The sequence below is a fragment of the Rhea americana genome, unplaced genomic scaffold (genome assembly GCF_003343005.1).
Source record: "Rhea americana isolate MKP2758 unplaced genomic scaffold, rheAme1 scaffold_44, whole genome shotgun sequence".
Taxonomy (NCBI): domain Eukaryota; kingdom Metazoa; phylum Chordata; class Aves; order Rheiformes; family Rheidae; genus Rhea; species Rhea americana.
In genome coordinates, this window is record NW_028186579.1 from 6,019,031 (window position 1) to 6,032,024 (window position 12,994).

Sequence of the window (12,994 nt, forward strand, 5' to 3'; positions counted from 1 at the left end):
CTTTATTGCAGAATGTGGTAGTTCAATTTTAATTACTTCTTATCTTTTTGTTCTGGATTAACCTCCCTAAAACTTTAAAATATTTCAGATTTCAGAGGTTTGCGACTGWGGGCATGGTCCTATAAGCACAGTTTTGCACAACCCCACCAGTATCTGTGGGGTTCTCCACAAAGACAGCAATCCTTCCATGCAAGATCAGGAACCTTGGACATCATTGGAGTGGTCACCCTTGTTAGGCCTCGAGCTTAGAGTATAATTTGAAGATAGTCAAGTTAGTTTAATTTCAGCACTATCTTAATTGCAACTGCCAAAATCTTTGTCCAGTGAAATGAAAGCACAAAAGGGGGAAAAAAAGATTAAAAGCAAAAGATTAACAGCCCACAAAATCAAAAAAATATATATGTATCACACAGACAAATGAATGCAAAAGTCAAAAAACAAGCCAGTAAAATTTTCCAGAAAAATAACATTCTCTATCACGTAGAGGATATTTTAGAGAGAAGTAAATCATAAAAAACACCCAAACCAAAAGCTCTATAGCTGATTCAGCCATGGTTACCAAGGGGTATTTCACTCCTTGAGCATTTTTCTGAAATTATCTCTTAGCTGAGACATAGACCGTCTTGGCACGAGAGTGTCTGAATGTATCCTGAAGGCTGGAACTGCTTCCCCAGCTCCACTTGTAACCTGGCATCAAAGCACAGTCCAGTGATTCTTGTATGAAGATGTAGGCTTTCCCTGCTTCTGAGAAAAGCCTGATGAATGTCTTTGCTGACAGATATTTTTGTGTTATTTRGGGCTAACTCGCCATTTGGGTACAGTCTAGGCAGTGGTGCAACAAAGAACATTAAGCAGATCTGGCATAGAGTGATAACATCGTAGCATAATCCAATACTGCAATGTTATGGAGTGATATAAATAAAACAGGAATTCTCCAAGGCCCAGTTCCCTTGAGAGAGCTGGGCATCTCTTTATTGCCATCTATTTAGACTGCACTAAATCAGTATAATCCTTAGGCTTCATTTACTTTTGCACTGCTGTGAATGCTCCCAACAGACTGGAAGCWTTATTGCAAGCAGTATTCTTGATTCTATGTTATAATGCACTTTTCCATGATTTTTGGATCAGTGTTTTGATGTATTCACTAAATGAAGAGCTTATAGTTACAGGCATGGCTGACATTTCTGTTGCACTGCTATACAATGAATCATTTCTTTTAGGGTTTGATAACATGCTCTTACAACGTGTTAAGTGGAATGCATGTAATACATAGACTGTATGTATTTTCAAGAACTATGACTCYGTGAAAATCACCCAAGCAAGGTTTTCTGAAGTTCAATAACAATGTCAGGCTTTGGGTCCCCAAACCCCCTCCCCTTCTTACATAGTTGCAATTACTCTTCCCCAAGAGAACAGGCTGAAGGGGAAAGGGTGAGCAAGAGGTCATCCTGGAAAAAGGCAGTGCAGCGGCCACACCACCACGGCGAGCTGTAGCTTCAGCCTTGTGGCCTCTGAATGTTTTTGGTGAACAAGTCATCTTATTGTATATGTGAAATGCATCCTATTATTCTAAGCATGATTGATTGAAAAAATGCTTTACTTGCTGGAAATATAACTGTTGAACAATATAGTTTCCACTTACGAAGCACTTTCCTTAAAAAGCTTCTCAGGGCAGCATCGTACAAAAATAGTTGTACTAAAGTTGTGAAGCAGCTTCTGACAAATCAGGACTAACAAAAGCTAAGGTATAAATAGAAGTGTTTTTGTGGGTTTTCTCTTCTCTAGAGGCACTGAATCTTGATCARTGCTGGATTGTAATAAACAAAAATGCCATTTTCCAGACACACAGGAAAACAAGGACCTTCCAGACTAGTGGCACAGAATATAAATAGGTTTTAAAGATTGCTGAAAAAACATAAGACTTAGTCAAAACTGTAACATTTACCTTTTAGAATTTGTTAMACCATATCAGACCTTTTTTTTAATCATCTAGTTCATTATTTTCTTTCGTATCAACTAGCATCTCCTGCTTTAAAGAAAGGGTAAATAAGTTATATTTTTATAGTTACAGAATGAATTGTCCCCAGGCACTCAATGGCATGAGGATTATCTCAAAGTCTGCAAAGTATTAGGATTCCTGGAAGACAAATGAAGAATGTAAAATATTATGACTATGGCATCAATTCTGTGTTTTCATCTTGTTAGTGAGTAGAAGAGGTACACCTTACTGGTAATTTTCAAAACTCATTATTTTTGAAAAGTTGTATTTTTCCTTTTAGCAGTTTTGAAACAGCTAAATGTAAAAATACTATTTACTAATCCAGAGTCTGAATAATCTTTATTTTACTCTCAGAGCCTGTTCCTTCTGTTCTATGTTGACCTTTTCTGAATCTAACAAACCCAATGTAGTTTAATCCACAATACCAAAGRGGAAAGATCTGTTTCTGTAGGCTGAAAATAGTTCTTATTGCAGCTAACCTTGCAGCTGAATGAGTTCTGCTGTTACTTCTGAAGTCATGTTTGGCAATTTGCATCTGCATGGATCAGAAGCAGGGCTGAACYGGGTATCTACAAAATCAGCCTCATGCATGCAACTGTTTTCAATRTAGGAGCTCTGATATTGAGAACACTCCACATACATACATAGAAAATGTTTACGTATCGAAACCTGAATTCATGATTCCCTTAGGGTCTATAGGAGCTTTTCTTTAGAAAGATGAACTGCCTCAGTCTGTATATGGAAAATATAGATTGTAGCAAAAGTTTATTGGCCTCAAATCCTTTTTGTATATTCTCCAGTCATCCTATACAATCTTTTCTGTTGCGAAAAATACTAGGAAGCCTTTTTYCAGTCTGCATGGAAATCTACTGTTCATGCCTTTTCCACTTTTTAGTCATTTAACATTGTTCAGCCCTGACCATGAGCGCTACAGTAGTTTCATATCTTCTGAGCATCATCCACAAGCAGAGATGCACAGTAGCTTTGAAGGGAAAACTGAGAGTCCATCCAGCTGTCATCCAAACTAAGACATGGGTGATGTGTAGTTATTTGTTTTGCTCCAATAGCAAACAGTGTAGCAATCACTTGWGGTGGTATTTAGATATCCTCATAAAAAATAAAAATAAAAAAAAAAGGTCCAAAAGACAATATTCTGTCCAGTACTGCTGCCAGGTATAATTCATGCCATTTCACACCAGATCACCAGATGTTATGAGTATYCATCACTAAAATAATGCTTGGCCTCATCCGTTACTCTGTGATCACTTTATGAGAAATGTTTGWTGTGAAAAAAATGACATTTTTCTTTTGTTAGGACTGCAGCTTGGCAGATTTGCCTGCTCAGATTTTACTTCTGTGTGTAACAGCAGCACCAAAATAGCTTCAATAATTAATCATGCACTGATTAGATTATAAACTCTGAGATGGGTCAGAGATTTTTGTATTATGTATCAGACAAAAGATACTGGCAATGCTTAACTAGCAGTCACCTGCTACCGCTCCACCTGCCATTGTGGGAGCACTGTGGAAGCCAGAAGAGGGACAAAAGCCCAACAGAAGTTGATAAAACCTTCACCTGCTAGTTGTACTTTCAGGACTGCAGAGCTGTTGAAACAGGTGCTGCTACAGYTGCAGGCTGAAGCGGGACTTCTGTTGTTAACGTGTAATTTGCCAGACTCTGCTCCACGTTGTAGCCCCAGTGAAAACACCACAGATGATAGCATCCAAAATTCAGAGTATGAGAGAGTTAACTAGGGAGTTCCCTGACTGTAACAGCAGTGCAAACAGCTGCGGGAGGGCTGGGCAAGAAGAGGCACGGCGCAGCGGTGGGCAGCCGGCAGCCTGTGCTTCCCCTCGACGGGGCACCCCTGCGCTTGCCATGCTGCCCTGCCCAAATGGCTATTTTATAAACAGCTGTCTGTGGAAAAGCTGCTTTCTGCAGCTGATTTTGGCATAACTATGGTCCTAGAGAACCACTAGAACACAAAAAGGGAAGGAAAGTTACTTCCTAGCCTTAATGTCTGTGTAGAAGTCGTGCTTAGCTATCGTTGCTAACTTTTGCCAGAGCCTTTGCTGTTGTCCCGTGAGTCTTGGGGCTTACTGGATCCTTGAAAGATTTGCCTCTAGAGAGGCAAACCTCTCCRGGGGAGGTAGTCCATATGGTGGTTCCCGAATGAAGTAAAAGATGTTACTAATGTGTTCAGTGTAACACTTTCAGTGGTCTAAAAGTATGATCAAAAAAAAGAACGGACACTCAGAACCAGCTTCACCATACCAACAAGCGTTGTATTGGTCTAGCCTTGGACATCAAGGCAGCTGTGAGAGGGGAGAGGGAAGGAGGGCGCTATGGAATGAAATGTGCAAACCAAGTTAAAAAATATGAATCACTTTGCCAGTTGTTCAGAACACTACAGAGCATTGAACAGAGCAAAACAAGAGTTACTGTTAAAAAGCAGTCAGGAGGGAAACAATTGTYGTTCACTGCTGATCAGAGCAAAGCTAGGGGTTTCTGGGGTAGAGGGTCAAAGCAAGTCAGGGCACGGCCAGAGCCAGCACGGGGAAGACCCAGTCCCTGTTTGCTGGGGGCAGAACAGAGCATGGGGCAGCTCTCGTACAAGACAAGACCTGGGGACTGGTGGTAAAGAGGGCCCTGGCTGCCAAGAGCTCAAGTCAGATAACGCTTTCCTTCACCTTCCGTCATCGAGCTCAGCACAGATGGCAAACCTTGCCCAGGGAACGAATGGTTTAAATGATATACACAACATAGACCTTCATTAATGGGACCTTTTTAATGAAGAATTGCAGAAGCCTCAAAATGTATCATTTTGCAATTAGGAATTTACAGACACCACAAGCCACATGGCTTCTGTTTTTTTCCCCTTTTCTCTCTTCTACCACTGCCCTTTATGAAAAACAGAAGTTAAATGAGAGAAAAATAGATTTAATGAAACAGGTTGAGAAATCAAAATCAGGCACTCCAACAACAGGAAGTTTCAAAAGCAGTGTTTACATGAACATGTTAACTGAGCTGTAATACACTTGTATTTCTTTTATTTTTCCAAGATTAGCTCACATTATAGYGTGTACCTTGATTCAACGGTTGGAGGAAAAGAAAAATAATATTCTTGCTTAACACCTCAATTTCCTAGGCAAAGAACAGCGAACTGAATTCAATTCCTGAACAATTTCTTGACTCTTGAAATCAGCGCTGCAACTTTTGTGTTTCTAGTAAACTGCTTCCTGCTGTGAATACACTTAAACTTGTTTGTTATTTTATTCTAGGGAGCTGGAGATAGTTTTGTGGGAGCACTGGCCTTCTACCTGGCTTACTATCCCAAACTACCCATGGAGGAAATGATCAGGAAGTCTAACTACATTGCATCAGCAAGCGTCCAGGCATCAGGGACACAATCTTCATATCCTTACAGGAAGGACTTGCCTCAGGATCTTTTCTAATTGACATTGTCTAGCTCAATGTACTGATTTTATCTTATCTCAGACAGCATTATTCTCCTAACTACATAGAGGTTCTCCTCTGCTGCTTGGAAAGAGCAAGAAAGTCTCTTTCCTTATTTGAGAAATTCTGTTAGTTCCTGTTCTACAGTAGTAAGGGTGGTGGAGGGTCTTTCAACCACAGCACAGCAGGTCTTCTCTCTGGCCCCATGCGTAACCGTTACCCTACTGGCAATCCCACATAAAGTGTTACACTGCGTGAGATGTATACAGAGCTTATAGCAAAACATCTGGAGGGTACCAGGCTCCTGGCAATGTTCCTATTTGATTTTATCAGAACTTCTGACACACGATGCCAGCATGCRAAGTGCAGTGTTAGCTCCGAGATCATAACCTTTGTCCATCACCTCAGCTGTCAGCTGCAAGCACTGAGGTTAGCATTTATTAAAGCCAGACTCACTGAGCATTTTGGGAGTGACTCTACCCACAGCAAGTAGCTGGCTCCTCCCCAGCCTGTTCAGCKCTTAACAAGGCATTGTATATTGAGCCTGTCTACTTGCTTGCCCCTCAGACAGAGGCTGCAGCTCTGTGCTCCGTTCTGCCAGCCTGTGGAAGGTTTCTTGTGCTGGCAGGAGTACAAGATTGCTTCTGGACTAGACTTTATAAAAATATTTCTAGCCATATTGCTCTAAACATAAGTGAGATAGTTAAAAACCTCCAACAGAATTGACCAGAAAACTAATGTAAGGGTCTATTCTCTTCATGCTTGACAAAAATCCAGAAATAAAAAAATAAGGCCAACTTACCTGACTTGATATAAAGACCTATTGACTCTAGTCCTAACTTATGCAAAAGCTCATTCACCAGGGTCCCCTTGTTCCTTCCTTACCCAGGAAGGAACTGGTACAACACTACCCCTCCAAGAAATGACACCAATTCATGGTCACTACTGTTGAATCTGTGGCCGGTAGGTTAGAACAACTTGCAATCCTGCTATTGAATTCCTGCTGTGGAAAATGTTAATTTTTATTGCCTTATAAAACAATAGTTCCTTTGAAGATTACAGCCTCTTTCACAATGGAAAACACAGACAATGGGATTTGCTATTTAATTTTTTTTTAATTGAGGACTGTAAAAATAACTCAAAAGATAAATAAATGTTACTGTGATGATCTATGTCCAGACATTAAGAATTTTCTCTCTCTACATTGTTTTATTCACAATGGCCTTCAAATCACAGGAGACGGTGATCCCAGTTCATTTCCTCTCTTTACAGCCCATGTTGCAGGATTTCTGAATCAGTGTTCACGCAGTTCTCCCCCCAGCCGTCCTCTCCTCATGCATAAATCAAGTCCAGTCATTGTTCACATAGAACGGATTTTTCTCTTCTCTGTGAAGAGGACACGCTTTTTTGCTAGAGAGAGAGAAAGACAGAGAAAAGAACAATTTGTTAAGAAACCTCAAGAGTTAAGATTCAATTCAACAAGCTTGCATCCCTTTCTCCTGACTGGCTTTGCTGCTTAACTGAACATAGAGCAACTAAGACTAGCACAGTGCTGCTGTTAACCACTTCTCAAAGGAGTTTAGTAGTGTTTTCACTGTACCGTATGTAATTTCCTAAGAGGTCCGTTCTCCTCTGAAAATAAATATCAGAATTTAAGTGCCTGAAAATATTCAACAGCTGCTCCCTGTGACTATTCTGAGTCACAGCTCTTCAATATAGGGACAAAAATAGTTTTTTACCGCATTCTACTACTCTGACTTCAGAGTCCAAACAATTACAAGTTACGAGCTGGACCTGATTGGTCTCATGCCTCAGCAGAAAAGTCAACTGAGTGCCACACGAACTTCTCAGTAAGGCACAAACTGAGCCTGCCTCCAACACCTGATAATGACATTAACAAAGTCATTCTGCTTACAAGTCAAGCATAGCTGATGCATTGCTATGAAAGAATTAATACAAAGATTTACAATGCCATTTGAAGAGTTCCGCTGTTCCAATTAAACCTTGTTAGATTATTTCATTTGAAAGCTATACAAGGACTATCCACAAAACAACAAGAATATTTCTTCCACATAAAAGTTTCACTTTAAGAAATACTGCAACCTACTAAGCATTCTGTTGCAGTTATGAGGTAGTGAAACTACTGCACTACTGCCACTACTTCACTAAAAAGCTTCATTGTGTTCTATTTTTTTTCAAAAAGTACAAAACACAAAGTGAAAAAACATGCCAAGAGAAAATGTTTCCTAACATATTCCTGATGTGAGCTGATACTTAGGCCCAAATAAACTTTCCTTCGTACACGCATCATTTTGTTGCAATTTCTCACGTTCTAGTATAGGCTACAAAGAAAATCATAATTTGTTGTCTTCATTAATTCCAATTTCTATTACTTCAACAACCTACACTGTGCTCTACAATAAAGCTACTGCTTAGCATGAGCTCTCCATTCTCTTCCCATTTCCTACAAAATTTGAAACTTCTGGAGGACCATTCTGCATAGTTTTCTGATGCAGTAAAGGGAACAGTAATTTAAACTTATTTTCTAGTTCAAGAAAATAATCCCAGCAATCTCAGATTCTCATTCTGTTTGAGATTCAGAAGAGAAACAACGTCGATCAGCATTAATACTTTGATGAGAACATACTGTTTATCTGGAAGTTAGTCTCACCTGACATGAAGTTCCTGTACTGTTAGATCAGAGCATAAAAGGTTGGTCATCTAACAAGAACATTAAAAAAGGAAAAAAGAAATGGCCACACTGGCCATGCTTTATGTTACACACTTGGAGCAGCTTTATGCCCTAGATATAAATAATCCATCTTTGCATTAACTCTCCTGTGCTATTTCTAGCCTAATCTGGTTTATTTTTTAAGTTTCCACAAATTAAYCTTTTTAATGTTAGCTACAGACTGGTTCCTATCTCAGAAATTTGAGCTCTAAGTCACCTTTTCAAAAGCTTTGTGAATTTAAGGCACTTTTGGAAAGTGCTATAAACCTCAAGAAAAAAAATGGCAAGGACCAGAGGAACACAAAAGAACCAACAAACCATCACTTGGAGAACAGCATCATTTGTAGGAGAGGAAAAAGAGAGAACCAGTATTCATGTCTTTAAAAGAAGTCCATTTTGTAAGTGATGGTCAAAGTTTATTGTCTAGAGCACTCTTGGCAGCTTAACAGAACATTTCTRTTGATGCATACTTCATGGCTGCTTGTTGGAGGTAACATGCTCTAGCAAACCACACAAAGAAAGAGAATAAAAGAACTCCTGTGTCACTTTGCCACTGACATGTGGCATGATTGTCATCAAAGACACTGCGATGTCTTGGGCAAGTCATTACTTTGTTTCAGTGCCACAGTCCGTAAAATGAGGGCAACGTTTACTTCCCACTGGAATGTCATAAAGAACAGCAACTATACAGTCATCTGAGTATGAAACATGTTATGACATATTCTGTTTAGATTGGAAAATTTGTTACATTCAAATCTTTTAAACCACAGTCAGAGAAGCCTATAAAAAGCAGTCTGATCTCTTCCCCAAGCTCTTACCAAGAGGATCGTATCTCAGTAGGACCAGTTTTTCCTGTAGCCGGAGTCTCCTGACATTGAAGCAGTAGCCTGTCTCCGCTGCACTTTTCATCCTCACCAGAATGTATCTGAAGTTACAAGGAACATCTCTGTATCAATGTAYATGCATACAGCAATGGCCACCATGAGTCTGTCAGGCTACTGTCAAATGTAGAAACTTTTAACATGAACAGCTTGGCACAACCACATTCATAAAATATAGGTTGTTTCAACTTTATGGATATTCTGGATGGGAGCCTTAAAACTTTTCATAAGTCAGACCAAAAGCCTGCTACAAACCATAAATTTCAGGATCAAGTTTAAGTAAATAACTCCTAAATAGAATACAAGACCAGAAAGAAAGAGCTCTTCCACAAAACAGAGTGGAGTTAAAAAAGGGGAAAACAAGAAAGAAAAAAAAAAGAAATCAACATACAATTGAGTCACAATGGCTTAAAAGATAATGGAAAGTGAAGAAGGATGATAGCAGTTAAAGGCATTCAGGCCTGCAGATAATATAATAGCATCACTTCCACATGCAGAGAGGAACCACAGCAGATACAATAGAAGAAGAGGCATGCAAAAAGGAGGAGCAGAGCTCCATGGCATCATCGGTCCCTCTGGCAGGCTTAAAGTTAACCTGGCTCTTAACCCTTCCTTGGAGGGAGAAAACCTTGAGGACTCTCAGCTTCCAGAGCAGACCAGTAGCAGCTACAGCATCTCTGGAAGTAGGAAAGGCAATGTGGCTGAGAATGCAGCCAGGTCCCTCACCAAAAGTACTCCAAGATCTGTGCAACTCTCCAGAAACGCACGGCATCTTCTCAAGATTGGAAAGTAAGGTCAAGCCCCTTAACCAGTCTGTATAGTATGTCTTTTGCTTCCACTGTAATGAAGTGATGAATACACCTCTGCAGACTCATTCACTTTCCTGGATTTTCCTGCTTCCAATACAATATGGTCTGTCAAAATTAATCTTGAGAAGATACCATTTTTCCTCAGTTGTGCAGCTCTCACAAATGTTTTTCCTTGAGCCTTTCCTTTTCAACTTTGCAATCTAACTTTAAAAAAAATAAAGAAAAACTAAGACGGACCATTGAATTCCCTCAAACAAACTAAGCATAGGGATTATCCCTGATTACTGTCCTCTCCTGTACACTATTGCAGGTGTGATGTGTAACACCAGTAACCACACAAACTCCTTCCCCTATACCTCACCACTTCCTCAAAGCCCCTTGGTGCAGAGTTTCCCCTTTCTGGGCTTGTGGTATTAGTATGACCAGGTATTGAAATTCTTACTAGCCTAGGCCAAGTCCTTTCYGAACAGTACACCTTGTTCTGAAAGCTTGCTGCTGGATGAAGAAAGGTAATTACAGGCACAAGCAAAAAGAACAGTGGAAAGCTAGAGAATGAACTCAGGACAGGGGGAAAAACCCCAAGGGGAGCACAAAAGGACAAAAAATGTAAGAAGAGAACTTATTCCCAAAGAACACAWGAAGAAAAGAGAAAGGAACAGCAGGAGGTGGAGGTGGGGAAACACCTCAAGGAAACACTCTGCTTTGCTGTGTTCATTTCTGCAAACAGATAATGGCAGAACGCTAAGATGTCAAACTGCTCTCTCCTCTGTCAARCACACACTTCGAAGATGTATTCCTAGTTTAAAATCCTGACAATTATGCAGGACTCCTGTAGCAGAAGAATATCTTTAAACCCAGAAACTGGTTGGTGCCAGCTCTGTTTGGGGCCAACTTTTTAAATGTTTTTGGATAATGTAAAAGTAGCAAAGGTCACAGTTCTCAGAGCTGTGAAGTACCAAATATTATACAGTTGCAAAAAAATGCAGCTTCTGAGAATTACAAGTCAGGAAAGTATTGATATTTATCACTTCAGTCCATTAGATTTGTCGAGCTGGTTTTCTTACAAATAGCATTTTGGATGCAAATAATTCTCTCCAAATACATTTCTACATAATCAAGCCTCCTTGCTTCCAAAGATGTAGGGCTATTAGTGTGCTGAAAGTATATATTGTTTCCCTTCCAACTCTTAAACACATTGGCTTTCTTTTCAGGTCAAAGGGCTGTGTGCGTTCCTCCCCACCCCCCACCCCCCGGATCTGCTAACATCTTCCCTGAGCTGAACTAAAGAGCAAGTCCAGATGCACGGGATCCTGACTCAGTCCTTTCACTCCTCACATATCAACACACACGTCAGGAACTATTCTACACCCTACCTATTAGAAAAGCAAGGTTCAAAACACCCGCCATTAATCCTACTCAGGAACAACAGGAGGCCCCAATATGCACCTCTGTTGCCCTCCTCAGTTGAAGAAGCATGAAAGGTAAACAAGGGGAAGATCATGAGACTACTGTACAGCCTCTTTAATCATAAAAGGAGAGGTGCACTTCCCCTGCACAGGGCTCTTTGGATATTAGACTTTAGCCACATGTGACTGCCCTGTAGGACAAAACCCACCTTTGCTGCCATTTTACAACCCAAGTGTTTTTTTTTCATACCACTCTGTACTTACCTGTGAAACAAACACTCATACAGGGGGGCAGAGAAGGATGCAGCTAGACTCAAGGACTGCAACTGCCTCAATTATATGAAAGTATTTTAGATAGGTGCAATATTTTGTTAAGTCATGTTAAGATACAAGGTGGTAGCAGAAATCAAAAACTGATGAGTAAAACATCACTTACTTAGATTTGCTCTTGGCCACTGTTTTTTGCAGCACGAAGAGTAGGAAAAAAAAGAAAAAAAATTATCATCTTATCTTGTTTCCTGTACATACAATATATTAAGATTATAGCTTTCTACCGCCTGCCTTCACAGTAGCCCCAGATAGATTGTGCAAAAAGATTTACTATCACAAAAGAAAATTCTCTTGTCCTTGTATCTATGTACTTCCAGTTACCCGGTCGCTCTTTCATCAAACTGCCTGTAAAAGCATCTGTGCAAATACAGTGCCTAGCACAACAGATTTTATTTGTTGCAGCCTCTGGACATTTTCAATATAAAGCTGTAACGCTGAATATGAATACACTCTAGTTTCACAATTACTTAAAGCAGGTATGATCCATATTGCTGGTGAAAGCTGCAGTCCCATTCTCCCCTATTGCCTATACCCACTCAGCTCTGCTTCTTTCCTCTCCTTTGTGCCAACACAAGGGTTTGCCTAACCAGAGTGAACCAGACCAGGGAGCTGACCTCAGATGAAATTAACCTTCTAGCCAGGTTGGTTTCTACTTTCACCAGTGTTTTGATCTGGCCCATTATATATCAACGAACAAGCAAAATTACTTTTTTATCAACTACTTCATGTTAAAGCAACCATAAACCTACAGCATAAATGTTATATATATATATATATATATATATATTGCTCATCTATATTCTCTTCATACAAAAAAGATGCCTGGTCTGGCTAGCATTAGCTTCCATGTAATCTCCTCCTGCCCTTCATCGCCAGACTTACCCAAATACCGTGACAGCCATGATCCCCGCCCCATATTCTCTCTCCAATAATCTTGACTCCCCCGCCGCTGACTTCCTGTTTTTCCACTCAACCTAGAGCTTCCTAACCTCACTTCTAAGAGCTCTCAAGTTTTCCTTCCCTCTTATTTTCTCACCTCAGCCCACTATCACAATGATCTCGTATTCTGCCGACACCGCTAGTCATAAACACTTTTATCTAGTTCTCCCATCAACGTTGCTATTATTTCCCTACACACAYACAAGCCTTCTTGAAAACAGACCCTTCTCTTTTTTAAAATCCCTCAAGACCCACTTTTATGAGAATAGTGAGAAACTGTGAGTAACAGACGATTTTATTTACTCGAGGGCAAACGGTAACTTGCTGATACGTGCGGCCCCACGGAGCAAACCGCACCAGCTCCGCCAGGCTTCCCTGCCCCGCCAGAGCGGGGACGGTGCCCCCGCGGCCCGGGCCGCCCGCCGCCGCCGCCAACGGGGCG

The 12,994-nt window shown here is 40.5% G+C and overlaps 2 protein-coding genes across 3 annotated transcripts in view; one reads left to right on the top strand and one right to left on the bottom strand.

Annotated features, from left to right (window-relative positions):
• RBKS (ribokinase) overlaps nt 1–6,628 on the top strand; it is a 69,087-nt gene extending 62,459 nt beyond the window's left edge. For both annotated transcript variants that reach the window (XM_085315892.1, XM_085315891.1), the window contains exon 8: nt 5,282–6,628. In XM_085315892.1, the coding sequence (XP_085172018.1) occupies nt 5,282–5,455 (174 nt within the window). In that variant the 3' untranslated portion in view covers nt 5,456–6,628. The remainder of the gene's footprint in view (nt 1–5,281) is intronic.
• MRPL33 (mitochondrial ribosomal protein L33) lies at nt 6,552–12,966 on the bottom strand. Its single transcript, XM_085315894.1, has 4 exons — nt 12,808–12,966; nt 11,720–11,738; nt 9,006–9,112; nt 6,552–6,866 (listed from the first exon to the last, which is right to left on the bottom strand). Coding segments are annotated over exons 1-4 (177 nt in total). The 5' UTR covers nt 12,809–12,966; the 3' UTR covers nt 6,552–6,816.
• Between the last annotated feature and the right edge of the window lie 28 nt (nt 12,967–12,994).

Bases quoted from the DNA above. Each gene is read 5' to 3' on its own strand.
- MRPL33 (XM_085315894.1), bottom strand. The intron at 6,867-9,005 runs GTAAGAGCTTGG...CTCTCTCTCTAG, and splicing joins ACTGAGATACGATCCTCTTG to CAAAAAAGCGTGTCCTCTTC.